This window comes from Psittacula echo (assembly GCF_963264785.1).
Source record: "Psittacula echo genome assembly, chromosome: 13".
Taxonomy (NCBI): Eukaryota; Metazoa; Chordata; class Aves; order Psittaciformes; family Psittacidae; genus Psittacula; species Psittacula echo.
The window spans coordinates 10,179,947-10,207,667 of record NC_137749.1 but is presented as its reverse complement, the minus strand read 5'-3'; the positions used below and the strand labels follow the sequence as shown (position 1 = coordinate 10,207,667).

The 27,721-nt window shown below is 40.7% G+C and overlaps 2 protein-coding genes across 2 annotated transcripts; one reads left to right on the top strand and one right to left on the bottom strand.

Annotated features, from left to right (window-relative positions):
• Nucleotides 1-346: 346 nt before the first annotated feature.
• UPB1 (beta-ureidopropionase 1) lies at nt 347-16,648 on the top strand (the record flags this gene model as incomplete). The annotated part of the gene is made up of 10 exons (XM_080628624.1): nt 347-447; nt 1,083-1,254; nt 2,758-2,845; nt 3,552-3,646; nt 4,686-4,847; nt 8,813-8,982; nt 12,139-12,220; nt 13,045-13,087; nt 14,165-14,319; nt 16,526-16,648. 10 exons carry the CDS (start codon nt 347-349, stop codon nt 16,619-16,621), a joined length of 1,164 nt encoding a protein of 387 aa, XP_080484750.1. The 3' UTR covers nt 16,622-16,648.
• Nucleotides 16,649-17,850: 1,202 nt separating this feature from the next.
• On the bottom strand, nt 17,851-27,721 carry GUCD1 (guanylyl cyclase domain containing 1). The gene is made up of 6 exons (XM_080628518.1): nt 27,303-27,721; nt 25,449-25,533; nt 23,801-23,966; nt 22,997-23,088; nt 21,107-21,348; nt 17,851-20,481 (listed from the first exon to the last, which is right to left on the bottom strand). The coding sequence occupies exons 1-6, from the start codon at nt 27,337-27,339 to the stop codon at nt 20,390-20,392; spliced, it is 714 nt and encodes a 237-aa protein (XP_080484644.1). The 5' UTR covers nt 27,340-27,721; the 3' UTR covers nt 17,851-20,389.

Sequence of the window (27,721 nt, the reverse complement as noted above, 5' to 3'; positions counted from 1 at the left end):
CATTTTACAGCCTCCAGTTTCTAAGCCTTTTGGTTGAAAAGTACCGTTACAAAAAGCTCCTACAGATGTTCTGCTTTTAGACGAGTTACTTCGGAGGCTGGGGAGTTGCCCCAGAAGCAGCAAGTAGCGGGGCACGGCCACACCGGTGCCTCCTTCGCTCTCTGGGTCACCTCAGGCCGCACAACCCAATGCGACAGCGACACGGAACCGGCGCTGCCTCCCGCCAAACCCCGCTGAGGGGAGAGGGGCGGGTTCCAACGGGGGCCGCCAAGGGGTAAAGTTCGTGAAGGCGCAAGCGTGGCCCACGGTCAGCGCGTGCCCAGCCCTTGGAGCGCCTCGCTTCGCCATGGCCGGAATCCTGGAGTCGGTGGAGTCGTGCCTGGAGCGGCACATCCCGCCCGAGGAGCTCGCCGAGGTGAAGCGGATCCTCTACGGCGGCGAGGCAAGGTGCGCTGCCTCGCTTCCCGCTCCCCCGCCGCGGGCGGTGTGGCCCGGCCCGGCTCTCTCCTCCCCTTTGGAGAGGGGAGAGGAGTCAGGTTGAGGAGGGGTGCGCAGGACACGGGGCTGTGCTGAAAGGAGGAAGAAGGGTAGGGCCTGTGGTGGCTGTGGTAAGTGGAATAGTTGTGGAGGTACTCCAGCTTTGGGAAGCTGGGTGATACAGAGGTGCTGTGAGAAGGTGGCTGACTGGAGTGAGAGACCTGAGGGGGGATCTGGTCGGTTTGGGGCGAGGCAGCTGGAAAAGCGGGGATCTATCATGAGGAAAATGTGTTAGAGGAAAAGTGTTTATAATCCGAGGGAGGTAGAGGAAGGTTTGTACATACTTGCGCCTTGATTTCTGTAGCAAGGTATTAATGTCTGGAACTGACGTTTACAGAGGAGGGCAGTGAGAGTCTGCTGTCATGGAGGAGAGCAGTGACATTTGCACATGACCTGGCTACTTTCTGATACTTCCGTTATACTTGGGAAGTATCAAAGTATTTGGGCATGGGAGCTCGGGTGTCTCTGAGAGGTAGACTGCATTTGTGATCCTTTTAGTTAACTGCATCTCATCTTGAAGGGTTTTTGTTTCCTGTTCAATTCAGAAAACTTCGTTTGCCAGCTGCTGCTCTATCAGCAGCTCAGGAAAGAGATTTTGAGCTGCAGGGCTATGGATTTGATGCTGAACCAGAGCAATTGAGAAGGCCACGTATTGTTCGAGTGGGACTGATACAGAATAAAATCCCGCTTCCCACAGACACAGCAGTGTCAGTCCAGGTACACAAACTGGGATCTGGGCTGTTTGTGTGTAACTCATGCTCTACTGGATTGAAGCATAGCACACTGGTTGATATTAGAAACTCCGTTGTGAAGCATCTGCTGATTGTCTGGCAATAGGGGACCCACCACTTTTAATACAGCATACTCTAAGAAATTTAAATGACATGTTCAGTTTTAATGTTTCTCAGAAACATCTCTTGTGTTGCATTCACCTAGCGAATTGCTCCTCCCCCCGCTTTGCAGTGTTTCCAAAGCTAAATACTTAGTCCCTGATTTTGTACGTGAAAATCCTTTGCCTCCAAAATGCAACAGGAAATCATTTACCCAAAATCAAGCCATGGAAGCACAGGTGCAGTTCTTGCTTTAACCGAGAAATGTTCCATTGTAGGAAAATCTGTTAGGGTAAACACAGATTAATAAAGCTGTGTTCATGATTCTTTGTACAGCAGTAAATGAAATCTTACTACAACATCACCATCATTTCTCGTCATCTTGGACACAAAAGCACTGAGGTGACACATGTAGAGAAATAGCCTAAAAGTAGCTTGTAAAAAGTGAAAGAAAATACCCTATTTGTAAAATCTCCTGGAGCAGTAGTTTTATACAGTGACAGGACAGAATATTTCTGAAGTAATTTCTTTTGGAAAGATTACCTGTCTCACCTGCAAATAATTAATTCAGTAAATGGATCAAGTTTGTGGATTCTTTGTAGCATCTGTGGAAAGATTACCAGTTATATTCATGATTTTACCTTATAAATAACTAGTTAACTATTTCTGTAAATCAGTGTACAGTTGTTGAGTTCATAGGTCACTGTTGACTTTTTTTTATTGACAGCTGAAAGTATCAATGCAAAGCGCTACACCTATGCTTATATTTAAGTAGAATACCCAAGAAAAAAGTACTTTGAAACAATATTTTCTGACTAATTAATAAATGCTTTGATTTTTTTTTCTTAGCAATAATCTGCTTTGGTTTTATGACAGAGGGTTTTAGAAAATAGATTGGAGTTAATAACTCAGAGAAAGTCCGAGATCTGTAAGTGTGAGCAGGATTTGGGGATAATGAAGGAAATACTGTCCTTATGTCACATTTTAAGATTCTGAGTATTTGACTTTGAATTTGTATTTACTTAACATTATTCTGTAGATTGTTTACAATGAGCAGCAACATTTTTTGCTGATTTTGTTACAATTTTTTGCTATTTGCAGATCAGTAAGCAATGAAGTGCTATATATTTAAATGTTGTAACTGTAGAATTAGAATTCCATTGGCTTGCTTTCTCTATTTTCAGCATCTAAATGCTTTTAAAAACCTAACTCTTTCTATTATCAGTGTTCAGAAATGATAACTTCTTGAGTTATTCCCCCTGAAAGCAATGAGACTAAGTATAGAAAAAGATAAATTCAGTGTGAACAAAACCTGTAAACTCAGACTGTTAATATACAAATGACTTAGAACATACAGCATTTTTTATAGCATGACATTTCTCACAATCAGGTGGCTGCACTGCACAAACGAATTGCGGAGATTGTGGAAGTAGCTGCAAAATCTGGGGTCAACATAGTTTGTTTCCAGGAGGCTTGGAGTGAGTATTTTCTGTGATTTCTTCTAGATTTTCAGAGGTCAAGTTCCTTCTATTTTAACACATATCCTGTACTAGAAGTGTGGTTTTTAAGTAAACAGCAGAGATCTTCCAAGATAGAACAGTTCACTGATTTACTTTCTAAGGGAAAACCCAGTCTTAGCAGAACTGTGTGGAAGATGCTATAGTGAAGTCTGTTATATTGAAGACTGGTGTGTGCTGCAACAGTGATATTTCTGGATGTGCTCCTTTTTCATGTCATCTTTCACGATCCTTTCCTCTTTTTTTTTTTTTTTTCTCCTAAAATGTTTGGGTTTTCTCTAGACAGGTAATAAGAAAATTCAGTTTTAATGAAGATGCAGTCTTTGAGATTGAATAGAGGCAAAAACCAAACTGAAGGCTGATAAAATGTTTGCGAAAACAGGTTATTCACAGAAAGTGTACAGTAGTGATTAGGGTGTATTTTGTATTTTTACCTCCAGTAAGGCTTCACTAAGTGCATTCTTTCTCTTCCATTTTGCTCTGTATAGGCCCAAAACTCCTTGTCCTTGTTTAAAGTATTTTAATTAGCTTTTGCCTTGAAACAAGGGAAAAGTTGAATCCTTCTTAAGTGTTTAACTATTTTTTGTCTGTATTTATGCAGGCAGTGTGTATTTCTTGAGTGACATGAACATTCCAGTCAATTTTGTCTTGCATTGATGTTTTGCAGCCATGCCCTTTGCTTTCTGTACAAGAGAGAAGCTTCCTTGGACAGAATTTGCTGAGTCAGCAGAGGATGGGCCAACAACAAAATTCTGTCAAGAGGTAAAAAAACAACGAAGCAAAAACACCCCAGTGAAGCCTCCAACCCCAGCCCATACCTGCCACTGATGAGCACGGATTTGTTCTTTGTGTACTGGTCTTACACCACTGAGGAAACTGAAATAGTAAAAATTTCAACTTGCTTGACAAACATTATGATAGTGAGTGAGGTAGAAATGGACAACAACTGTGCCCAATATTTATTTTTTAAGCTATTTGCCTTTATAGACTACCTTTTGCCATGGAAGGCATTTGAAACTGCCCTTTTAACTGTTCCTGAGTTTTCAGGGGCGGAACCATTCTTCACATAAATATTTTTAATTTCCATTTCTATGTAAAAGCTCTTGCTTGCCTAGAATAGTTGAGCATTAAGCAATGCTTGTATGAAGGTGTGAGAATAGCCAGGCTTTTCTAAACAGGGAACACATTCACACAAATCTTTGCAAGTGGCTGAAACAACAGAAGATTCTTTTGATGTCAAATTTGCCCAGATGTGCACTGACATTGATTTGTAGACAGCATAATATCTTTAGTCTGATCTAGGCAAGTACATGTTGCTTCTCACGGTGGAATTAATGACACTGGGGAAGTGTGGATAAAAAGTGATTTGAAGGAAAAGAAGTTGCTCTATTTCTAAACTTACATCTGTGTTATTTAACATTTTACTTTTGTTTTAATAACTGTTTTCAGCTTGCTGTGGTGTCTTTCAACAGACAGAAGAATGGGATGGGATCTGTCTCTTCCTATACCTGTGAATAGATAGAGGTCAGCTCTGTAGTTTGACCATTGCTGTTAAAATGCTTTTTCCTATTGGTACCTTGCATTTCTAGTTGAAGGATTCAGGGGGAAGGCTCTCTGTGATGTGTCCATGTTTGCTGAAGAAACTGTGGTGATGTGGGCATGGCAGTGCAAGTTAAGCATTAGCCCTTGATAACTCTCGGAGTAATGGACCAGATGAAAACTTTTTTTTAATCCTTTATGAACAAAATGTGAATATACTGCAGGCTTCTGAATGATACAAGAAATGTGTTCATTTGTGTAGCTGGCAAAGAAATACAATATGGTTGTGATATCTCCAGTCCTGGAGCGAGATGAAACACACGGGGGAACTCTGTGGAATACTGCAGTGGTCATTTCTAGTTCTGGAGCTGTCCTTGGCAAAAGTAGAAAAAATCACATTCCAAGGGTTGGAGATTTCAATGAGGTAAGATGTAATTCTCAAGGTAGTCTTACCTTGCAGCTTTTGTTCATGTCAGCATATGTTCTGTCAGAGTCAGGTTGGCAGCAAATGGAATGTATTTCTAGAAAATGTGGTTCAATAAGTGTTAAATTGGGTTTGGTTTTTTTTTTTTCAGGTGAAATTATGGTAAGTTAATTTATAAGGAGCAGAGAGTGATGGCTCTAAAAGGACAAATAACACTGACTCTTTGTTAGGTGCTCTTCCTTGGCCTGATGGAAACTACGGAAGAATCAAGGATCTTTAAAACAAAGTTCCTAGTCACAACTTTGCTGTGTTAGTTATGCATGATTGGCTTAGAAAGTTTTTGCATGTGTGCATGTTGAACTTACTTTACTTTGGAAGGCAGTTGTTTCATGGTTCAGGTGTAAGCATTAAGATCTTGATCTCTGTTTCTCTGTGAGGTTGTCTTGGAAATGACAGTTACTTTGCTTATGTTTCTTTGAGCAGAATCCCTTAATTCATTATTCTTCTGACTGAATAGCTGGTTTATGGCCTCTTCTGTTTACTAATCACATTACTTCCACTGAAGCAGTTTTTAGGCTGTCCTCCAGAATCAGCTTCAGAAGCTGAACTGGTAGTAAAGGCAATGTCAGAGGAAAACTGGTAGATCTGAAATGTGTTTATCCATCCATAGAACTATCACAAGAAGAAAGATGGGGTTTAAAAATTAACCGAAGTCTAAAAATACATTGTCTTACCTAACTGAATCTCTCCTTGTCAGCTAAAGTGAGTTATTAACAGACACATTGCTTCTAAGCACTGGGGTTTGCAATATACCTGCAGTTGCTTTTGTTCCCTGTCTAAATGCCCCAGTCAAGATGACACTTCAGAGTCCAAACTGCATTTTTATTAATTTTAAAAAGTTTTTTGGTGTCTTGAAGCTTCATGTTTGAAGACCACTGGCAGTTCTGACCTGGTCTCCCACATCTGATCAGACTGGTTTGTGTTTCTTCAGAGGAGGCTGTTAATAGGTTTCTACTCAACAGATTTCTGGCACAGGCCTGTCAGTCACTGGTGTTGACTCCTATGTTTAACAATTATTTTTGTTATTTAATACCATTTTATCAGCTCTGTCTTTTAGCTTGCAAAACAGTAACCAACAAACCCATATAAAATACAAGCCCTAACAAAAATGAATTTTGGTTACTTTCCACATTCTTGATTTGTTCCTTGTGTAATCAAACAAAAAAATATTCCTGTTCTCTTGCTAAAATATGATGTCCTAGTGTCTGTGGAGCATCAACAGATTACAAGAAAATTCCTTGTTTCCAGCCATGAAACTGTAATGAAATGCACCTAAAAAAATACTCTTTTAGAGTTTCATTAAAAGTTTTGCATGATTTGTAACAGCAGTTAGTTCTTATAATCCTAAATGCCAGAATTAACACGATATTATATCTGTATATCTTGCAGGTATACTATAATGATTTGACATTTCTTGTTGTACCTATCTTACAGAAACAAGTAGTGTTTACCTAAAACAGCATTGTCTTTTTAGCTAGTTTTGTTAGCAAAGCAGTAAGTCCAATCTTCTGAGCTGAGCAATTCTGATAAAGGAACTTTAGAAACCACGAAGGCTACAGGGAAGGATTATACTCATCTCTGTTATTTTAATGTTGTTTTCTCTATCAACAAAGTTAATGCCCAAGGAAGTGTTGAATTTGAAATGATTTTTTGCGGATTGTCTCTGTAGAACAGGTAGGGAAAGGAGCCTTGTTAGAATTATCCTTGCTGAATCGATGAGAATGAAATGGAAAGTGGAATGCGATTGGTCTGTGACCTGTTCAGCCATGTGTGGTATGGCATAGAAATAAGCAAAAATCTGTCCTTCTTGAGACATCAGTTTGTTGTTGTGGAGATGAGCAACGTCTTGTGACCTCTGGTGAGCAACAAATAAGAACTGATGAATTCCCTGAAGCAGCAGCATTCTTGTTTTCCTTCTCCCATTGTAATAAAATAAAACTGAGAATAGAAGAAAAACAAAAAGCAAATATAGTCAACTAGCAGAATTGTTTTGAAAAAGGATTGTGTGAGTGCCCACCATGTGCTCTCTACAGACATGAATAGGGGTAAAATCAGTGCCCAAGAGACTGCAATTTCATGAGACCTGATAATGAGTAAGAAACACAAGATGTGACTTTGACTGGGCATGCTGACCCTCTAGTCCTTGGTTTCAGAAGATGACCCCCCTGTATCTATCATGCCATTCCTGCACACTTACACGAAGCCCTAGACTGTTCTTCAACTGTAACTGCACTTGCTCTAGGCCTGCTTCCTTCAAGACCAATGGCAGTGGTTGTTACAATAGGCAGATAGTTTAAATAAAAAGGGAATAGGTTACAGACACACCACTCTAATGTGATAAGAGATGTGCCCCACTGGATCGGGCTGGTGGATTGTGTACCTTGCTTTTCTGTCTCTTGAAATCATCACAAAAAGGGACTACCAAGAATAAGTCTGGACACTGTGACTTGTGTACTCCCTCAGTATCCATAGTCATTGTTTTAGGGATTTGGGGTGACATGTTCCTGTCTATTTCATTTCTTATTAGTGACTTTGTCTAATCCCTTCTGAAGCTGGTGATAATACCTGCTTTCACAAAGAAGCACATTTCAGAAGTACACTGCCTGTTGCACGAAAAGAAAGTTACTTTGGTTGAAAATAGCTGTAAGAGTGTAATTTTAGTGAATACACACTACTCCTGCTGCTGCTTTAGGCTGTCTGTATTCATCTTATCCACTGCCTTTGTAATTTTGTAAGTCTTACTCGTATCACCATCAGCCTTCCATCTGCAGATTGAAGAGGCTTTTTAGTTGCTCCTCAGGAGAGAGCTGCCCCATCCCCTTCAGCTGCCTTTGCTTATTCCATCTCTAGTATATCCTTATTGAGATGCAAACAGCAGAATTGCCTGGAGTACTCAAGCCATGGGCACACTAAATTTTTATAAACCAGCAAAACAATGTTTTCTGTTACATTTTAGTACACCTCTTGCTGATGTCCCACGTTTCTTGGGTTTTTGACTACCACTGAGCAGGCAACTGTCAGTGATGCCACATGTACCCTTTTCTTGTATCTGGAAAGAACCATTTCTGTACCTTTCATTTAGAATACCTCTGTGAATGTTTGTCTCTCCTGATAGCTGTTACCTGCCCTGTCCTTCTCTTCACCCGTGCCTTTTATAGGAACCAGTGCATTCCTAACTGTTTAGAAATGTCTCATAATATAAAAGTTCACAGCATATGGTAAACGGGATCTTTTAAGCCAACAGTTGGCTCCAGTTTCTTTGAGGAGTGTTCTGTAGTTTTATCTTGTTATTTTCCTGGTGGTTATTTCGAGCCCTCTGTTTGTTCAAAGCAATAGCCATATAGGAGATTTAAATAATGAATCTTGGCTATACACTGATACTTCCTCATAGGATTCATAAACTTACTGCATGTCATTGGATAACAGGTGAATGTAAAGGAATGAATGTGTTCCTGAAGGAATGTTAGGGAATGAATGAACGTGTCCTTTAAACAGTGTTCATCATCTCTGTCTTATACCAGAATCAAAGGATCATTATGTCTTCGGAAAATTTTCTCATGTGGTGAACATACTAAGAGAGGTGCTTACAGTTTGGGCATTTGTGAATGTCTCTTAAGCTTCTGTAGGAGGTTCTAGCATTAGTATAAGCATTTATGTTAAAATCAGAGCAGTACTTAGATGTAGTTTGAGTGAAGGGAAATGGGCTTGAATTCGATCTCAGCAGCTGAAGAGAGCTACTTTTTGCTATATAGCCATTACAGTGCAGCTGTGTACTAAGTGAAAGGCGTTCTCTCTCATGGCTTAATTACTTGAACCTGATAATCAGAAATCGCAAGTGTCAAAGCAATGTTGGAGGTGGTAGTTTTCACTTTTTTAAGAAGTCTGCCTTGGTTTTTTGTCTGTAGTCTACTTACTATATGGAAGGAAATACAGGACACCCAGTGTTTCAGACCCAGTTTGGAACAATTGCTGTGAACATCTGCTATGGGCGCCATCACCCTCTGAATTGGCTCATGTTTAGTATGAATGGAGCAGAGATCATCTTTAACCCTTCAGCCACTGTTGGAAAGCTCAGGTAAAATACACACTGATTTAGGCTGTTTCACACTTTCTGGGTTAACTGAACCTCCAAGTCCCTTGCTGTATCCTCACGGCCATCTTGCCTAAGGTCTTGGAACTGGAGGTGTAATCTTTGTTTTGCCTTCATGAAGTACTCTGCATTTTTCTCCACGTGGAATTTTGGGCTACCAGTCTGTCACAGTCACTGACTCTCTTCCGGAACTTCAGTTGTACATCTGCGTGTCTTTTGTCTCTGAGACAGAGTTAAGCAGCATCTAGCTGCTGTTCTGAAAATTAATGAGAGTTTACTAAGATTATTTCTGTCATATTTTTACTTTATGACAGGCAGTAGTAATTTACATTCAGGCTTAGTTTGCCAGCTTGCACTGGCCACCTAGGAGCCATAAGTATGGTGTCAAATTGCCAAGCTTTTCTCAAAAACTATTTTTTTCTAACTGCTGGCAATTTTGTGATTATCAGACCTCTTGAACCAGACTGAACTAGTGTAAACTGTTTCCCTTGAGATTAATCTTCTGCAGATTGACATTAATTGCACCCTACTGACTTGATTTCCTAAAAGCCAAAAGAAAACTAGCTCAGTGAACTAAGAAAATACACTTCTTAGCTAGCCCATAATGATTAATTTGGGGATTAGATCTTGAATATTCTCTGCCTCTTATTAGCATCAGTCACATTTGAATGTGCCATGCTTTCAAAGCATTGCCTGACACAGGCTGTGCATTGCTTGGGATACAAGGTGATGCAAAATAGCTGCATTGCTTCAGGGCTGGCAGGAGAGCTTTCTTTAGGTACAAACCTGGTAGAAATGGGCTCAGCGGTTCTTTACACCACTGCTCTAGACAAAATCACCATGCCTTCCTTTCGTTCTCATTGTATTCTGGCCTTTGCTATTCTACTCAATACTTTAAAATTCAAATTAGACTATTTATAAATTGAGATGTGGGATTCCAGAATGTGTCTGCACATCAGCTTAGCACACGATGGAACAGCTATGCATTTTCTTGTTTTGGTTAGGGGTTATGGGGTTTTTTTTTTGTTCTTTTCCCTGGTACAGTAGGCTCAGAAAAATAACTTAGTCGTGTGTGGTGTTTACATATATACAGCTGAGGAAGTGATGGCAATTTATGCTTAATTCTAAGTATTAATATTTTTAATCCTTTTCAGCATGAGTGGTTAGCTTTGTTATGGGGGAAGAAGTCTGGCTTTGCGAGTTCCTTGGAATTTCCTTTATGAGTTAAAAAACCCCCGTATTTTAGGCCAGCTGAACTGTGTTTTAGTTTCCAACTCCAAATATAAGTTTTAGGAAGCTAACAGGAGCATATTTCATTGTTACTGATGATATTGTAGTATAAAGTATAATATCCAATAGGAAAAGAAACCAACAAAACAGCCCCACACACATATTGATCTTTTATAATGCTAAAAGTTCTTTCTCATTTCTCTCTCCCTTCAGCTAAGCTTGTGTGCTTGGACTAATTGCAGAATACTTTCATTTTTATTTCTTTAAACCTCTAGGTTTAAAGAATAGATTTGAATAGATTTTGAATTTTGAATAGATTTCTCTGGTGTCAGCTGTGTAAACCTTAATGTATGAAATGTTCAGGCAATATAGACTTCCTCACTGGGTATGCAGTAGCAGAGTTAGAAATGTAAGAGGAATATCTTCTTTTTATTCTATTTTCTGTTTCTTCAAGCTTCCCCCAATCCTTTTGCTTTTCATGTTTAATGTAAATTTGGAGTTTTCATGGTCATAGAATATTAATCCATTTTTTATTTTGCTGACCCGCTAGAAAGTTCTGAGGATGATGAGCATTCTTAACAGGGTAGAAATGGTGAAAATACATTAGAGGCATAAAATTTTCATACCTACAGCTAGTTCTGATGCAGAGAACCATGTATTTGCAAACCTGGAGGGTAGAACTGCAAGTTAGATTCTGTCATTCAAACTGCCTTTAATTTTTTGTGGTATAGAAGATATTTTATGTGTTTATATTAATGTTGGGAAATGTCCTTTGAAAAGAGTTGAATACACAATGCTTTTGAGTCATTTATGTCAGTACTGGAATATTTGTGATGTTTGTCTACTTGTAGCCCATTAACAGGACAGCAAACAGAAATTACCTTGTTGTCACACAGCACTTCATTAGTGCTTCAGGTTCTCCAGATTAGTAGCTTTCACTCGATTGTTTTTAAGCACAAAATTTTTACTGCAGAAAGAGTATTTGTTGTAAAAACTGTCTCTGGGGTTGCTTCTTGGCTATAGCTTTTTTTTTCTGTCTCTCTTCTGTGAAATTGTAATGTTCTGGAGCTTTTCAATAAAATCCCTTTTTCTTAGAAGAGCTGGCTGCCAGACTCAAAGCAATTGAGAGAAGCGGCAATAAACCAAGTCCTTGCAATCAGTCCAGTGCCCAGCTCTTAAGATTCTTGAGTCCGACTAGGCGATTAATCAGTCAGATGCTTACAACCTTGTCTTGGTATTCGGAATCTGGCAGGTACAAGCTGTCACAGGAGTGTACAAATTATATCACCTTTGTTTTGGAGCTCTGAGTACTTCCAGGCATCCTATTAACCAGTCTGATCCTTGTGTATCACACTAACAAAAGGAAGATTTCTTTCATTTTTAAACATTAATCAGAATTGAAATCTCCTTTGGAAAAGAGGCTTTTTTTCCTTCCTTTGATTTTTTTCTTTTTTTAATTATTCCTCCCTCTTTTTTTTTTCTGCCCTATCATTGCTACAAAAGCCTCTCCTTGACTGTCTGGGGAAGAAAAGAATGCGACTTGTATGAATCTTGCAGCTTTGCCGCAGAATTGTGTTTGATGTATTGAAAGTTAATGGAATATGAAAGCAGATGTGTAAATCCTTTGCATAATTCAGAATGTAAAACATTTTACACTTTAATTGCTTTGGAAGTCTTGAGTTGTGTTAAATTTTATTTTTTCCCATGACAAAGCCGTATTTACCAGAATATCAGGTAGAATTTCTTAAACTTGTATTTGAGGAGAAAATAATTGTGGTTGTAAGACCAAGATCGGTCTTCGTAGGTAACTGACTTTTTTTGTCAGAAAATGTAGTGTGAGACACTCACAATCTGAATTCAGCACTGCAGTAGCAAGTAGTGAATACCTGCCTGCTCTTTTGTGTGTTGCAGTGAGTCAATGTGGCCAGTCGAAGCAAGAAATGCTGCTATAGCTAATCACTGTTTTACGTGTCCCATCAACAGGGTAGGAACGGTGTGTATCTTCACTTTGTTATTTAATTTCATAATTTAAGTATTGTAGCATGAGTTAATTCAGGGTAACTGAATAGCGCTGGAATGCGTAGATTCCTCTACTGTATAATTACTGTATTACTGTTTATAATATAATTTGAAGATGGACAATGATAAAGAGATTGAGAGCTGCCTTATTGTTGGCAGCCTACTTTTTAGTTGCAGCTGCTTCCTGTTCTTGAATTGCTCTCTGTAACTGGCACCCTCCCTTTTGCTAATTCTCCTGGTTTCTGTATTGAAATAAGTATTCTTTTAGCCAAAACAACTGAAGATTAAATACATCCTCCAGTCAGTGGTACACAACTGTTTGCTGTTGTACAGATACTACCTCTTTCTGCATGTTGAAATTCTATGTTAAAAATTAATATTCCACATAAGAGTTCATTCTTGCCTTCAGATTAGTTCAGATACCCTCAGTGTGTGTTCTTTTATAAGGTTCTGGCAAAAATCCAGACTTGCTCTTGCTGTTATGTGAATCCACAAAGATGTGTTTGTTTAAATGTCTTCTTTTTTGCCCCTAAAGAAAGACTTGTGAAACTGATAGGAGGCGTGTTCTCCAAAGTGTATGAAAAGACAGGCAGTGACACAAAAAGATCTTCCTTTCTACTCTGTCCATTTTAGAGATTAGGCCCCTCTGATGACTCCCTTTAGTCAGTGCTGATAGTATGCCAGAAAAAAATCTTACTAGATTTATATAAACTTCCATATTAAATATGATAGACTAGCAAGGATTTCTTGAGTGAAATGGAATTATACTGCCACCTATGGATTCTTCTTATTTCACAGGAATACTACAAAAATTCCTTTACTTCTGGAGATGGTGGAAAAGGTATGTTCAGAAATCACATGCAGCAGTTGCTAGTAATTGTTAACTAGAAACAGTAGCTCTCCCACAAGTGTCTATCCCATGGCAGCTATGCTAGCCAGCAACTGTCTTACTTAAGACTGCTGTTTTATAAGCTGGAGAGAAGGCGCACTTCTTACTAAAGGCACCACGGCATGTGGTCACCAGAAGCTGACACCTAAGGTTTCTGTATATTTTCAGAGGACGAAGCATTTTGTAGTCAGTGTAGTGTTGTAGGACTGGAAGACAGAAATCCCACAAATCAGCCTGTGTTGTCACTGCATGCATGACTTCTTATTTGTAGTTGTAAGATTATTAACAGTAATAGTCCTATACTAAATCCCCAGCCAAACTATTTTGCCCTATTCCACAGATTTGCTGGAAGTTAAAGAGGAGAGCATGAGATCTGTTTGTATCTGCTTCACTTGTATGTTTAAATACTGTAATTTGTCCTGTGGCAGCAATGACTGCTTCTGGCTTTATCTGGAGTGGGCCTGAGCCTCTTTTTACCTAGTTCCGGAGCAGCTGCGTGAAAAAGGTCTGTGGTATCCATTGCTTAGTGGTACAACAGATGTGGCTGGTTTTTGGCACAACTGAGAGCTGTGCAATATGAAGATTTTTCCTGTGCCTCAGATCCCAGTGGTTTCACCTCTGACCTTTGTATTGACAATGGAATGGGTGCATCTTTGCCAGCTGTTTTGGAAATGTATGAGTTGACAATTAGAATTCATTTAAATTCTAAATAAAAAACAGTGAAAGCAAAGCCTTTAGTTCAGAGACTTAGTAGTGGTAAGGCATAATCATACATTATTTAGAAGGCAGTGCAGGGAGTTTTTTCCTGTTAATTCAATATACGTGAAAGCTGTACTCTGCATTAAAGTAACTACTGGTCAAAAAAGCAGTTACCTTAGGATCATGCTGTGACTCTTCAGAATGATGCCTTGCTTAAAGCAAGTTAGTGAACAGCCACAAGAAATAGAGCCAGGTTTTGTGGGGCACTGCATGTTAAGTTGTATACTTATTTGCAGATGGCATTACATGCTTTTTAAAAATCTCTTTCAGCACACCATGACTTGGGCTATTTTTATGGCTCAAGTTATGTAGCTGCACCAGATGGCAGCAGGACACCAGGACTCTCTCGTGTTCGGGATGGACTTCTGGTGGTAGAGATGGATCTGAATCTTTGCAGGCAAGTCAGTGACAAATGGAATTTTAAGGTAAGCTTGCTTATAAAGAAACAAACTTACATATGATATTAGAACAAACAAGCTTGCATAATGATTTTATGATCTTGCAGTAGTTTAAAGACAGCCTTTTTTGTTGTTGTTTCTCAACAGTCCAGGGCTTAAATTGTTGAACTAATTTAACAGGATGTTCTGGAGGCCAAAGCCACAAACAGATTCCTAAAACGAGTAGCCAAACTCAGGGAAACTAGGCCAATAGCTTTTAAATGAAAAGGTTAGCCTTTGTCCTTGCGGTAGAGTGCCAGGAGCTCCAAGGACCGCTAGGGAAGTGCATGTGGTTTCCTTAGGTATGTGGGCATTTGCACTGAGCTGAAATGGGCCTTTGATCTGTCCTAATATGGTGAATCTTTATATTCCTGTAGGCCTTATGTGTCAGTTTAAATGAAATTCAGTGAAAACCGAAACCCACAGCAATCTTTATGCTTTTGAGAACTTTCTGAATGGAAACTTTTTGCACTGTTAACTCCCTGAATTTTATGGATATGTTGAAGCCACAGAGAACTGTGTGCATTCATCTCTAAAGCATCCTAACACACTTTTGAATTTACCTAGATCAAGTTAAGATGGCTGCAAGCTTTTCCACGTGGCTTTAACAAACTTATTTATTGCTATTTTTTTTAATATTCTGAGATAAAACTCATTTGGATCAGTTTTCCTGAGAGCGTCATTTAATTTGTCCAGCAGCGCTGCTGGTTTAAGAAACTGCCACCTCAGCACTGCAATTTGCTAACCCTTCAATAGTGCCAGTACAAGCTATGTGGGGTGCTACATTGAATACTGGTTTAGTGGCATGATGAGACTTTATTTATGTATTTTGACAAACATTTATTTTACAGATGTGTGTAGTGGTAGGTGGTTGTTGTAGTAGTGGAATTAAATTGTGCTGAGAGATTCCCTCTGTTGTTTAACTCAGGTGTTTAGTTTTGCTTTGCCATGGAAATCTGAAGCCCTGATAGCAGAGTAGAGATTTAGTGTGTCAGGAAGCACATGGAGCATTGCTTACCACAGTGTTGTAGGGGTATCTGAACAAAAGCAGTTGTATTGATTAGGAAAAACAAACAGTAAAAGAAAAACACTGACCTTTGGCTGTTTTGGACAGAATTGCTTATTTTTTGTTGTGTTCAAGACTTGTGTTTTCAGCACCTTAGCTTTATGTTGATGGTGTGGGTTGCTATTGTTGGTCTTTTGGCACATAAGGCACAGCTGTAGCTTTTGTTCATGTGACAGGGGATATCTGTTTCCTTTTCCTCTCATTTGTGGCCAAGACAGAGGTAGTTCTTGATACGAGGGGAATGAGGAAATATGAAGTCATCCGTTATCCATTGAATAAAACCCTTGATAGCAAGCAGGAACCTATTTAACCTACTCCAGTATCTGCAATTTGCATTCAACGATGCCTGAAAGGGATGTTAAGTAGAATGTCTTTGCTAAACTTACATCAGGAAAATAGTTAAACAAGTAGCCTTCATTACACTCTGGCAAGAAAGAAGTAATTCACCCCTCTCACAGCCAGTGTTGTAGACTGTACACTTTGGAAGAGGATGATAGCACTACATAAAGTGCTGTATTCCAGCCTCCTAACTTACTGTATCACCCAAAGCAATGATAATATTTTGTATTATTAATGGCTAAAGTAAGAGCAACTCAAATACCATTAGTGGCACATTGCTGCCAACAGTAAGTTTGCATGAATTCATCAGTTGTCAAGGACATAATATGACAAGATAATTACAGATACACTCCTTTGTCTTCATTGACATAACTTACTTAAAAGAGAGTATTGTTGATGCTAAGAAACTCCGTCCACCTTTCACATTCAACTTTCATCTATGTAGGATAACCAAAATAGCCTTAAGTAATTAGTCAGCAGATATGACTCTCAGTGAAGGAGAGCTGCAAAACAGGAAGGTGTTCAATTTGAAGTTGTACTTTTCAGAGTAGAAATGTACTTCTTTTTTTGGGTAGAAGTATAGTTTTAGGCAACACAATGTGAGTTCTTTTAGAAAAGTATGTTAGTTTGTGCTAAGACACTGGAGGTCTTGCATTTTGAGTGAATTATTTTACATTTGGGGAAAAATAATATGTCATCATTTTAAAAAAAGGGGGAATGTAAATATTTTCTACTGAAGTACTTCCACAGCTCACCAAAAGAACTGAAGTTTTGGTTTTTCTTTTCCAGATGACTGGTAGATACGAAATGTATGCAGACAAGCTCACTGAAGCAGTCCAGCCTTGTTTTATACCCAATATAATCAAAGAGAGAGCATCTCATTAATGTCAAATAAAAAGGTACTGTTGGATGATAGCCTTACTGTGGATCACAAGCTGTTATTTTAATGTTGTAATTTTAATTTCCTGTAAACAACTTTCAAGTAGTAGAACTCAAACCTTTGTTAAGTAAAATGATTGCAAAAGGGTTTCTTTGGTTCTGATTTGTGGTTTTGGGTTTGGGGTTTTTTTTTCATTTACACTGATTAGTCCAAACTTTTCGTTTGTTATGAGAAACATATCCAGTAGGAATACATTGCTATAAAATGATGATGAACTGTATTCAGTATTGTTTATTGTGATATAGTTTGATGGAAATGATGCATTCAGAGGAAATCAGAATTTTCACATAAGCTCTGCATCGTGTGTCGTTCACTTCTGCTTTCCAGTTCTTTACCCTCTACCCAAAAGCATAATTTAGGGAGAAAGAAGGTATCAATTATTTTAATCTGTCTTTTCTTTTAATTACAAACTATTTAATAAAGTCCTGTTAGACTGAAGTAATGTCCCAAACATGTCCGAGTTGTTTGAAGATCTCTGGGTACTGCAAAGCAAGATCACTGGTTCTATTTACCTTTATACTATGAATTACAAGCACAGTTGGACCAATGTCTTTGATGGGCTCCTTCAAGGTGCAGAAGTAGTGCTGCAGACAGAGGCTTTTAGTATGTTCAGAAGCTCAGTGCTATGTTATGAGGCCAAAATGGAAACTCTGGCTGAAGCATAGGCCAGGCCAGTGCCATGCATATTGAACAGAAAGCCACGGAGATGCTATCAGGGATAAGGATGGGTAATGAAGACTGTTTCCCTGGAACTGCACTCCAGTAGGATACTCGGTGGTTGTGGCGTACACAAAGCAGCCGTTGAATATAGATAGTAACAATCCATTTGCTATTCTCAGCTCCTAGTGTATCTTGAAATTTGGTTTAGTGTAATTCAGGTGATACAGTCGGTGTTCAGGAAGTGCAGAATGAAAACAATTTACAGCCTGGCAACTATGACTTCATAGCTGAAATAAATATTTGAACTTTTAGGGTTTTTTCCCAAATCACAATTTCAGCTCTGCCACTTCCAGTTAAATATGTAACATACGCTCTAAAGATTTTCCAACGTTTCATAGTAAGTTAGTTAATAAATGCACTTGCCACATTATGTTACAGGGTTATCTGTGACTTTAATCCTTTATTGAGAATGGCTTAATTACAAATAAAAATATATTTATGTATAAAATCCCTGCATGTAAAATACCCCTTACTTTGCTATTGACATCATGAAGGAAACAAAGTGATATTTTCAGAATGAGTATTTTGATAGACAGTCTTGTAATGGGAAACAAAAGTTTCAGAAAATGCAGATGTGCAGTGAACTGCTTTTAAATCTGAATTTGTGTCACATAAATACTCAGCCTTTTCACTTGGCTTTTGCTTCTTATGTTTTCATCCTTCATAGCCACCCTCCATTTGGCAGCTATGAGATCCTGTTGCAGCAGTGGAGCTCTCCGTCTGTATTAGCTTAAACAGCTTTGTTTCTTTATCTTTCACTTTTGTTGAAGTATTTAAACTCTGGGTACCAAATGTTGAAGAGTCAATATTGTTACACCCATCTGTGCACTTCAGAACACTTAGCATGCTCTCAAGTTCATGTTTTATGCATAAGCTCAAGATTCATATTTGGATAACCAAACCAGTTAAGAGGCTAAATGTCACTTACAAGCCCTTTGAAGAACTGTTTTTATTTAGCTAACCAAGCCTGCTCTGAAATAAATCCTGGGGCAGTTCAGTGGTAGTGAATGAACTACCTACCTGAAACCACAGGGGTTAACAAAGTACTCTATTGGCCTCTAGTACACATACCTGTTAATTAGTAACATAGCTAATACAATCTCCAAATCGAACATCCTGAATTTGGACTTGGGGCATAAATATTCCCACATCAGTAGCCTTCCAGTGACTGACTTCTGATCAGAAGGCCTTATCCATAATAGGTTTGTACTTTTTTTCTGGGATTCTGCTGGGTGTGACTAATGTGCTGGTTCTACTACTCATAAATCGCATCCTAATTTTTACTCATTTTGCAATGTATTCCAACTTCACCGATTATAAACAAAATATGATACACTGAAAATTTGTCAAGATACTTTTTGTTCACGACTTCTTAAAAGCTACTGCATGTAAATGTCTGTTACCATCTTAATTCTACTAATATTACTTACTGAATGCTTTCCAGCTACTTATTCAGTATGTCAACATCTGATGATAGAAGAAAATTTTTCTCTTTAGCAAAAGATTTTACAATGCTTAAAGTAGATTCCTGTTATCTCCACCACTAAGTAACAATGTCTTTCTACTGTTATTACACAGTTTTAGAACTTGAACAGTTCCTTTTCCTAACACCATGGTAGAGGTGCAGGATGTCTGTCTTAAGTGCAAAAGAAGCTTGTGCTAGCTTTACATCAGTACTGATTTTTCTGCTCACTTCAACACAGGACTGGAAATCAGGACTTGTAGGAAATTGTGATGGATGAAATCTGAAGTAAGTGGCTATTCCTTACACTCTAGAGCGCTCCTCAGCAAAGTGATTAAACGCATGTAAACCATGAAAGAATTAAGAACGGGCCACTAACAGTTTCACTTGATGTCTGAATACAGTAACTCAAATTTAACCCCAATACTTACACTGTATCGTAAGAGCTAGGAAATGAGTTCCTGCCTTTTTACTTGTATTCCCTCTTCTTAATTGATTTCAGCTGTTCTTAGAAGGTCTCTGAACTAATACCAATGGCAAAATTTGGCTCAAATAATGATTCAGCATTTTTGTTATAATCCAGTATACACTGTCAGATATTTACATTTACACACAAAATGCATGCCGTTAGTGTAGATGCTCATTTTCTGCATTGGCTGAAGTTTAAAGTTTATATTTGGAATGGCTTCTGCAGAAACTGGCACGTGGGGGTGGCATAATGCTCAGAGGTTTTGGCAAAAAGCAAGACTTGTAGGTACAAATAAAATATCTTCACTTCTAGGGCAAGGCAGAGCTCTGAGCAGTCATCCTAGAGGATTTAGCCAAAAGAGATTAAGTTTGTGGGACAAGGGAACAATACTAATAATTGTAATTCAAAACCGAATGCAGTGGCATAAATGCTGTATCTGTGCAAGATGAATTTGGGTAAATGTGTTTCATTCCTACAATACAGACCTGATGAGGCAGCAAGGCTTTTTCTGTAATTTAATAGTGGTTTTAAGTTAATATTTTTTTCCTTCCATAACACCCTGCTGAGCCTCAAATCCCTAGATTTTGGATGAAGATCAGCCCTTGATACTTTGACAGAGAAACAGGTATTCTCTTTTTTCCCCTCCTGTTTCTGTTTAGCTAAACCTATGCATGTATTACCAAGTGTTAAAGTTCATAAATTTGGTGCTGCTTTTTTTCTCATGTGTTTAATTTGAAAATAAGCTCAAAGTGAATTAGGCTCTGGGGCCGTATTTTAAAACTGCTGTCAAATGTGCAATGTTGAGGAAAAAAAAAAACCAACAACAAACAAAAACCAACCAAACACAAAAACCAGACATACAATGCAAAAATTAGATACATCATGAGGAAAAAAAGGTAAAGACAGCATTGCAATATCGTCCTATCAATGTCTATAAAGCCTCCCTTGTTTAAGATCCCACTGCAGTTCAGGAGCAAGGTCTCTGCAGGGGCAGTCCTGAGACAAGCAGCCAGCTGCCATGCAGGCTGCACAGGAAAGGGCCAGGAGCATCAGGTGTGGATGTCAGCTGTCTGTGTAGATGAACAGAATATCTTCATCAGTGCCATAACTTGTCCTGGCTTCCTCAAAGTTACTGATGCTGGTGCAGCACGTTCCTGTTCAGGAGGAACAAAATGTTACTAAGAATTCGGAAGAATTTGCCTGTGAAAGGCTCTTATACTGGGGTTAGCAGCCTCTACAAAGAGAAATAACTAGTATACAGACTAAACCTATCAGCTTAGGTTACAGCTTTACTCATTGGTTTCATTTTGATGCACCATGGACCAAGCTTTACATGTAAATGCAGAACTAGGGACCTGCTTTAGTGGTGGCCTTGGCAATGCCAGGTTAATGGTTGGATCTGATGATCTCAAAGGTCTGTTCCAACCTCAACAATTCTTGATTCTGTGATCTTTTCAGCTCAAAGCCAGTGCTCATGGAAGTAATGCTGTAAATAGGTACTAAATTGCCCATTCTGTTATATTCTGCACATAGGAACAGTTTAGCATCTCTCACAAACCTAGCTGAGAGCCAAACACATTTGCTAGAATGAGTATCTCAATTCCTCAAGTAAATCACAGCACAAATACAGCACTGATTTAATTTACGTGGCAAAACCCCTTCTGACAAATTGGTTAGCATAGGCACACTGTTAAGAGGAGGTCCAGCTGTAGCTCTGTATTACAGACATGTCACTGAAATGATGGCTGATAATCCACCCAAAAGGAACAGGCTACTCACGGTCAGCATAGGCAGGGTTGTTGTAGTAAATACTCCCTGAGGCTTTGTTGTAGCCACATAGCACAATGAAATGGCCCTGGTAGTCAGGATTCCTGCAGAAGCACTTCTGTCCAATGGGGAGGAAGCAGCAGTACTTGACAGGACTTGAGCAAAGGTCACACAACAGCACGACAGCATTCACTAGGACAATGGCTACGTGACCTTGAGACAGGTGGTTCTGAATGTCTTGAACAGTTACTGTGCTGCAGAAAAAAGATCAGGCATGCTTAAATTCAGGGAAGAGACTGGTACACAATGAAGTGTGTGGTGATGGACAGTACTTAAGACATGCAGCTGGCATGTTTTGTCACAGGTACAGCTTTTTGCTGTTAAACCCAGCAAGCTTTGCTACAGACAAAGCCTGACAAAACCTGTGTCATTCAAGGCCTTTTGATCTCACTGTTATTGCTGAAGTGCAGAGCAAGAGCTCTGGATTCTGCAGTAATATCAATGTAATCTCAGAATGTATCAGATGCCCCAGAGAAGAGTTTTAAAGGAGCTGGCAACTCAGTCAGTAACCTGAGAGACTTCTGTTGTGGGAAAATCATAAAGCGAAGCGTTCTCTCCTGCTCCTAGAAAAGCTTATCTCTTAAGCACCAAATCTTTATTGGCTGTGTGGTTAAAGATTGTACAATCGCTAACCAAATTAAGACGTGCCCAAATTTGACTCTGTCACACAGGAATACACTTCTCCCATTTGCAGTTTTGGACTACCTGATGCTCTTAAGGATTTATTGCTACAGTACCTCCTACAGAAAATGAGTGTTAACCAAACATAACCTATAACCTCATCTGTTAAAAGCTGTCCCTCACTGCGGCATGTGCAGTCCATATGCATTAGAAGCTCATTCTTTGGATACATTCTAGATGTCCAAGCTTCACTACCTAACTGAACTTGTGCTTTTTAATCTTTTCCAGTGTCACTCTTTTGACACCCGAGCGCCAGTACTGTGTCTACACAGGCAGACATGCTCTCTGTCCTTGCCTTGATCCGGGCCATGATCTTAAGATGGCTAATGCAGGATGGACTGGCTGAACCTTCTGTCCTGTCACAGCTGTAGTTCAATAGGTGGTGCCAAAAAGACTCTGTGTGTGTGTGTGTGTGTGTGTGTGTTAAAAAGGACACTGAAAACTCTGCTCAGTGCAAGTTGCATTACAGCATTCAAATGCTGTTGTGGCTGCCCTGCACCCTCTCTTCTTTTCCTGATCACCTACCCTGCTTCAACAACAGAGATCCAAATCCAGCTTTGCTATAAAAAGGGATGCAACTCAAATTGAACATGGACACTTTGTTATTTTCCATGTAGAACATCATTGTCAGCTGTGAAACAATTCTGCGGTTTTTCCTCCTCCCCTGGGTTTGCAGTTCCTTCATAGAAGTTCCTTATTTCACCCTCCTCTTGGCAAAAGCTTGTTTGCAAGCTTTTTCTTTGTGTGTTTGTCTAGGAACAGAGAGCTATAATGTTTGCATAGCTCTGGGAACAATGAGTTGTGTGCCCACATAGCACTCTCCTTAATTCTAGCAATGGCCAATTAGAGTGCTGTAGGCACTCCCTACTGGGTAATTTTAGTGGATAATCCACTTCAAAACATAAACAATAGCCAACTCCAGTCAGGGTTTTCAAATAGTAATTCTATGTCAGCTATTTTTCTTCAAACTTTGATATTAACTCTTGATGTCCACATTATCTTTTTTGAGATGGATTTATTAGAAAGACTGTAACTCACCCCCCCAAAAAAAAAAGGCTCAGGGCTTGATTTCAGTCTCTTTCACCAGTTTAGTTTGACTCCAAGTAAAGGATAGGGCCCACAGATTCTCCAAAGAGAAAGGAAAGAACACAATAGGCTTACCACTTCTCCACCAGCACCTTGCAGGCTTTGGCTTGTGCAAAGAGCTGATTCACTCGATTCTCTTCTGTGTCAAAGTGCTTCCTGTAAAACGACTGTGGAAATAATAAAAGTTATGAACTGGAATGATGTTTCCCTTAGGTAATCCACCACTTAAAATCCCTGCTAGCAAGGGCCTGCATAAGCTGGAGATCTGGCTATGAAATAAGAGATCTCTCCCTTAGTTAACTGCTAAGAGGAAAAGGATTCCTGCTCTAAATCGTTTAAATTCACTCCTGGTCAGTTATTGTCATTTCATCCAGTGGCTGTTCATCTGCCTACATGAAAGAAGCCTGACTGGTTCATACTGGGCAGGAGCTTGCGTTAGAAAAGCCATTGCCACTATGGGCCCTCACTGGCCCCCTTGCCGGCAGTCTTGAAGAGGCTGAGTTCCCCTCTCACCTCTAGAGGTGGTTCTTCCAGGTCAGGGCTGAGGCACGGTGGTGGGGAAAGGGTGGAAGCTAGCACTGCTGCTGCCCAGGCTGTACCTGTTCTGTAGATAGACAAAGGGCTTCAGTCTCCAGGCTGTCAAATAGGTGGAACCTTTCACGAGCACTACATGAAAACTTTTCCAAAAGTCATGTTATGGAATCAAAGATGTTAAGTATGTCGGTTTGTATCCAGCATCGCCTTTGGAACTGATGTGGCAACAGGCAAACCTTGTTTACAGGGATTGTGGTTGATTGTCAGTAACACAGCAGAGCTTTTACAGCATGACACACAGGGCTTTTACAGTTCTGCTGTCCCCCAGTACATGAGAATACTAACCTGATTTTTGTAGCCCTTGTCCACTCCAAGTGTCTGGGTGCAAAACTTATGCTTGACACCAAAGTGCCGCATTAGGTAGGCCAGGTCAATAGTCCAAATACTCTTTGTTAACTGGAGTTCCTGGATGGCTTTCTGAAATTCATCGTTGTCCAAATGATTCAGGTACCTATAGTATTAGGAAAGGCAGGGAAGGGAAGCACAGATCTTAGGAGAAGCAAAATGTGTCCTGTAGCCCAAGCTTCCACATCACAGAACGTAAAAACTGAAACAATGGACTTGGCTAAGAAATACCAAAAAGAAAACAACCCACAAAGGAGCCACAGATTTAAGGGAAGGGAAGGGAGTAGGGAATATTTAACTGGATTTATTGCTGACTTTTTAAAATTGGAAATGTATGTGTATCTTGACTGATTTATAATGACAGGAAGTGTACAGGTGCTGTACAATAGGCAAGCTATTCTGAGCAAGTATAGAATGCTGTCCTGAAGGGCTTACAGTCTAAATGTACAAGCATATTAGAGCAAACACAGAAAGAAGTGTTAAAGACTAAATCTTGCTTCACGCAATAGATGGATTTCAAAAGGAGGAACTGTAAAGGAAGTCAGTAAATATTCAGAGGAAGCTTGTCTTAGGCACTGATGGCACAAAAGGCAACAAAGGGGAGATGAAGTCAATAGAAAGGTTGGGACAGGCTGCAAAGGGGTAGGGACAGGCAGTAACAGAGAGTTCTGGAAGACAGAAAACAAATGGAAGTAAATGGGGAAAAAAAAAAAAAAAAAAAGGAGGGACTGGAACTGAGGATACAGGGTAAATGAGGCCATATCAGCAGGGTGAGAAGATTAATCTTGGAAGCTGAGTTTTGGACAGACTGGAGTGGCAAAGAGGTAAAGGGAATAGAGGCAGAGGTTACAGTAGTCAAGATGGGAAATTACCAGCACACGGACTAACGTCTTGGCAGAAGGGATGGAGAGAAATGAAAATCTTCTGCTTCATATCTACTAAGTGGACATCTAAATAGGTATTTCTCCTGCACCTAAGCTCATGTTCCTCTGTGGAAGGAAAGAGGAGTTCAGCAGGACAGCTACTAGTTCAAAAAAAGAAAAACCAAAACCAAACCAAAAACCACCCCAAAGGGCAATACAGTGCATTGTTTTGAGTTGAATCTACTCCTGGAACAAAAACATTCACCCACAGAATGGGGGCTCAGCAGGACAGAGCAAGTATGTACTTGTAAACTGGGCTATGCCTACCAATCACTTGGGAACAACAGAAAGGAGGCAGGTGAATTGCTGTGCTATGCATCTGTTCTGAATTCTAACAGCAGGAAAGAGGAATAACTTTTTATCAGCTTATGCATGCTGACCTGTACAGTTCTTACAGGTACTTTGCATCTGTCAGAACTGTCAGTTACTCAAAAGGGTCTGAAGTTAAGCTTAGTTTAAATTTTCCATTGCTCCTGCTGGAAAGCTGTGCCAGGCCCAGCAGCAGTAATTCTCTGAGGGTACCTGAGAGCATGTAGGTACTCTGGTAAGACTAAATTCAACTCACAGCTGCTTCAACACACCTCTTCTCCCTGGATGTTGCTTCCCACTACCCCCATCCCATGAGATGGCATTTCTCACCCATTCAAGCCAAGAGAGTCACTTACTGCAGCACCATCCTGGAGCAGGCCAGCCCACAGTCCCAGTGGTAGAGCTGCTGAATGACTGGCACTTTCAGCTGGATGCAGTCAACTGCAGTGAAAACACCCCAGTGTGAGTAAAACATGGAAGATGTCAGTGCAGACAGGAATGGGGTTTCCATACCTTGGCATTCAAACACAGCTTGTCCTCAGCACTATGGTTGTGGAAACTCAGGAGCATGTTTTTACTTTATGTGATTGGCAGATATTTTTGTCTTTCTGAGAGGGATGTAGGTTTAGTACTTATGTACAGTTAAGTGTTTGATTTAATCTTGTACTCCTTTATTGTTCCATACCTGGATTGCTCTGCTGTATGATACACCCCCTTCTCCTTTGGAAGTTTCACGTTATTCCTGATGGGGTGACATCCCACCAGCCCACACTATGAAGCTGTATCCCCTCCTAAATAATAGCAGGTAAGGCACAGGTATTAATCCTTTCTCTTCCGTCTGAATCTATTTCTGTGCCACAAAAGGAGTTAAACCTAACTGTAAGAAAACAGACACAACCAAGACCTCCAGGTACTGATTTCCTACAAGCCCCACAGATTTGAGCCTTTTCTGCAGCTGTCTTTTTCCTCAGGGAATGCAATTTGCTTTGAGTGATTCCAGGTTAACAAAACTCACAAATGGCACCAGTTGCCTTTTGTATTAACTCCCTCAACAAAGGGAGAGGGGAAGAAGGAACAATCTCTATCAAAAAGTCCCAGAATACCATAACTCCATCCCTCTGTCTCAGTTCTTATTTTTATAGGGTTGGCAATGTGGTGGCTTCCATTTCAGAAATGTCCTTGCACTCAAAGGGCTTGAAAAGCTCTGCTTATTAGTGCTGCTTCACCATCAGTCCAAGTGAGTTAATCATAAAGGGTTTTTCTCAGTAACCTCACCTTTGATCTAGAGAAGACCTTTGAAAGTTTTGGTGACATAAGGGCAGCTACATTTTAAGATAGGTATAAAACCGCATTTGACATCATGTGGACTGCTCTAGTTTTGATGCTGTTTTATAACTAAAATGTTTTAGATAACGTTGCTTGTAATCTTTTGTTACTTTTAACAAAGCTACAGGCCTACCGTAGGGACAAGCCAGTTCCAGGCTCTTTCCAAATATTTTTTCATGGTTGTGCCACTGTTCAATGTTGACTTTGAGGTCTGGCATACCATTGGTATATTCAGTTGTTTTGATTCATCTAGTTAAGCATCTCAAAACAAAAATGAAAACCCAGCTCCCAGATTCTCTTGAGTATTTTGTTGTCATTTTTTCTTGGTGTGTGTCATGGTTTAATCCCAGATGGCAACCGAGTACCACGCACGATTCCGTCCCCTTTCTGTTATTTCTGTTATTACTGTCAAGTGCCAAGTTTCACTGAAGAGGTGCGTATTTTCTATAGGAAGACTTAAAAGGGTAATAACTTTTAACTTTCTTGTATATTCAGCTAAACCCTGTTTCCCAACACACACAGACTTCTTCAGTGGTGCCTGTGGACTGTGCTAAGATAAGACACAAGCCTGTGTGTGCTGTGGCTGTAACACCATCTCTCTGCTTCACCAGCTCCTCGGCGCAGCGAACTTAGAGCGAACTTACCGGAGCCGGTAACTCTACATTGCTGCTGGCGAAACCCGCGGCTTCGCGGCTCAGGGAGGTCGCAGGCCGGCCGGGCCTCCGAAGGGGACCACATTGGCCACTGATCCGCGGGGTGGGCTGGACCGAACCCAGGGCTACCTCCCCGGCCCAAGTCGGCGCGCAGCCCATCCCGCCGCCCGGTCCCGGCCCCCACTCCGCCGCCAAGAGCCCCGCGGAGGGCTCCGCCCCGCGCGCACTAACCTGGCGGCGGCTCCCCGTCCTCCCGGGGGCTCTTCATGGTGGCGACGGCGGCTCCTGCCGCCCGCTCACTGCCGGCTCCGGCGAGCCGGCCCGCGCCGCAGGGCGGCCCAGGACCCCGGCATGCTTCGGCGCGGCGCTGGCTCCTCCCGGCCGCGGAGGCGGGCACGGAGGCGGGGGCTGCGGGGGGCCGGGCCCCGGGGTGTCTGCCCCGCGCCGTCGCGGCGGTGTTGGCGGTGGTCTTCGGGCGTGTGGGTGGGTAGGAGCATGACACGGCGGGCGGGGGACACGGGACCGGCAGCCGGGGCGCGGCCTGAGGCGGGTGGATGAACCGGGGCGCGGCGACGGTCAGCCCTGCCCCGGGGCGGATCCCCGCCGACTGAGGGGGCTGTCCCCGCCCGGTTGGACGAGGCAGCGGTGGA

Bases quoted from the DNA above. Each gene is read 5' to 3' on its own strand.
- GUCD1 (XM_080628518.1), bottom strand. From the start codon at position 27,339: ATGAAGAGCCCCCGGGAGGACGGGGAGCCGCCGCCAG. The intron at 23,967-25,448 runs GTAAGTGACTCT...CTAATACTATAG, and splicing joins TGCTCCAGGATGGTGCTGCA to GTACCTGAATCATTTGGACA. The intron at 21,349-22,996 runs GTAAGCCTATTG...TTTTTTCTGCAG, and splicing joins AAGGTGCTGGTGGAGAAGTG to CACAGTAACTGTTCAAGACA.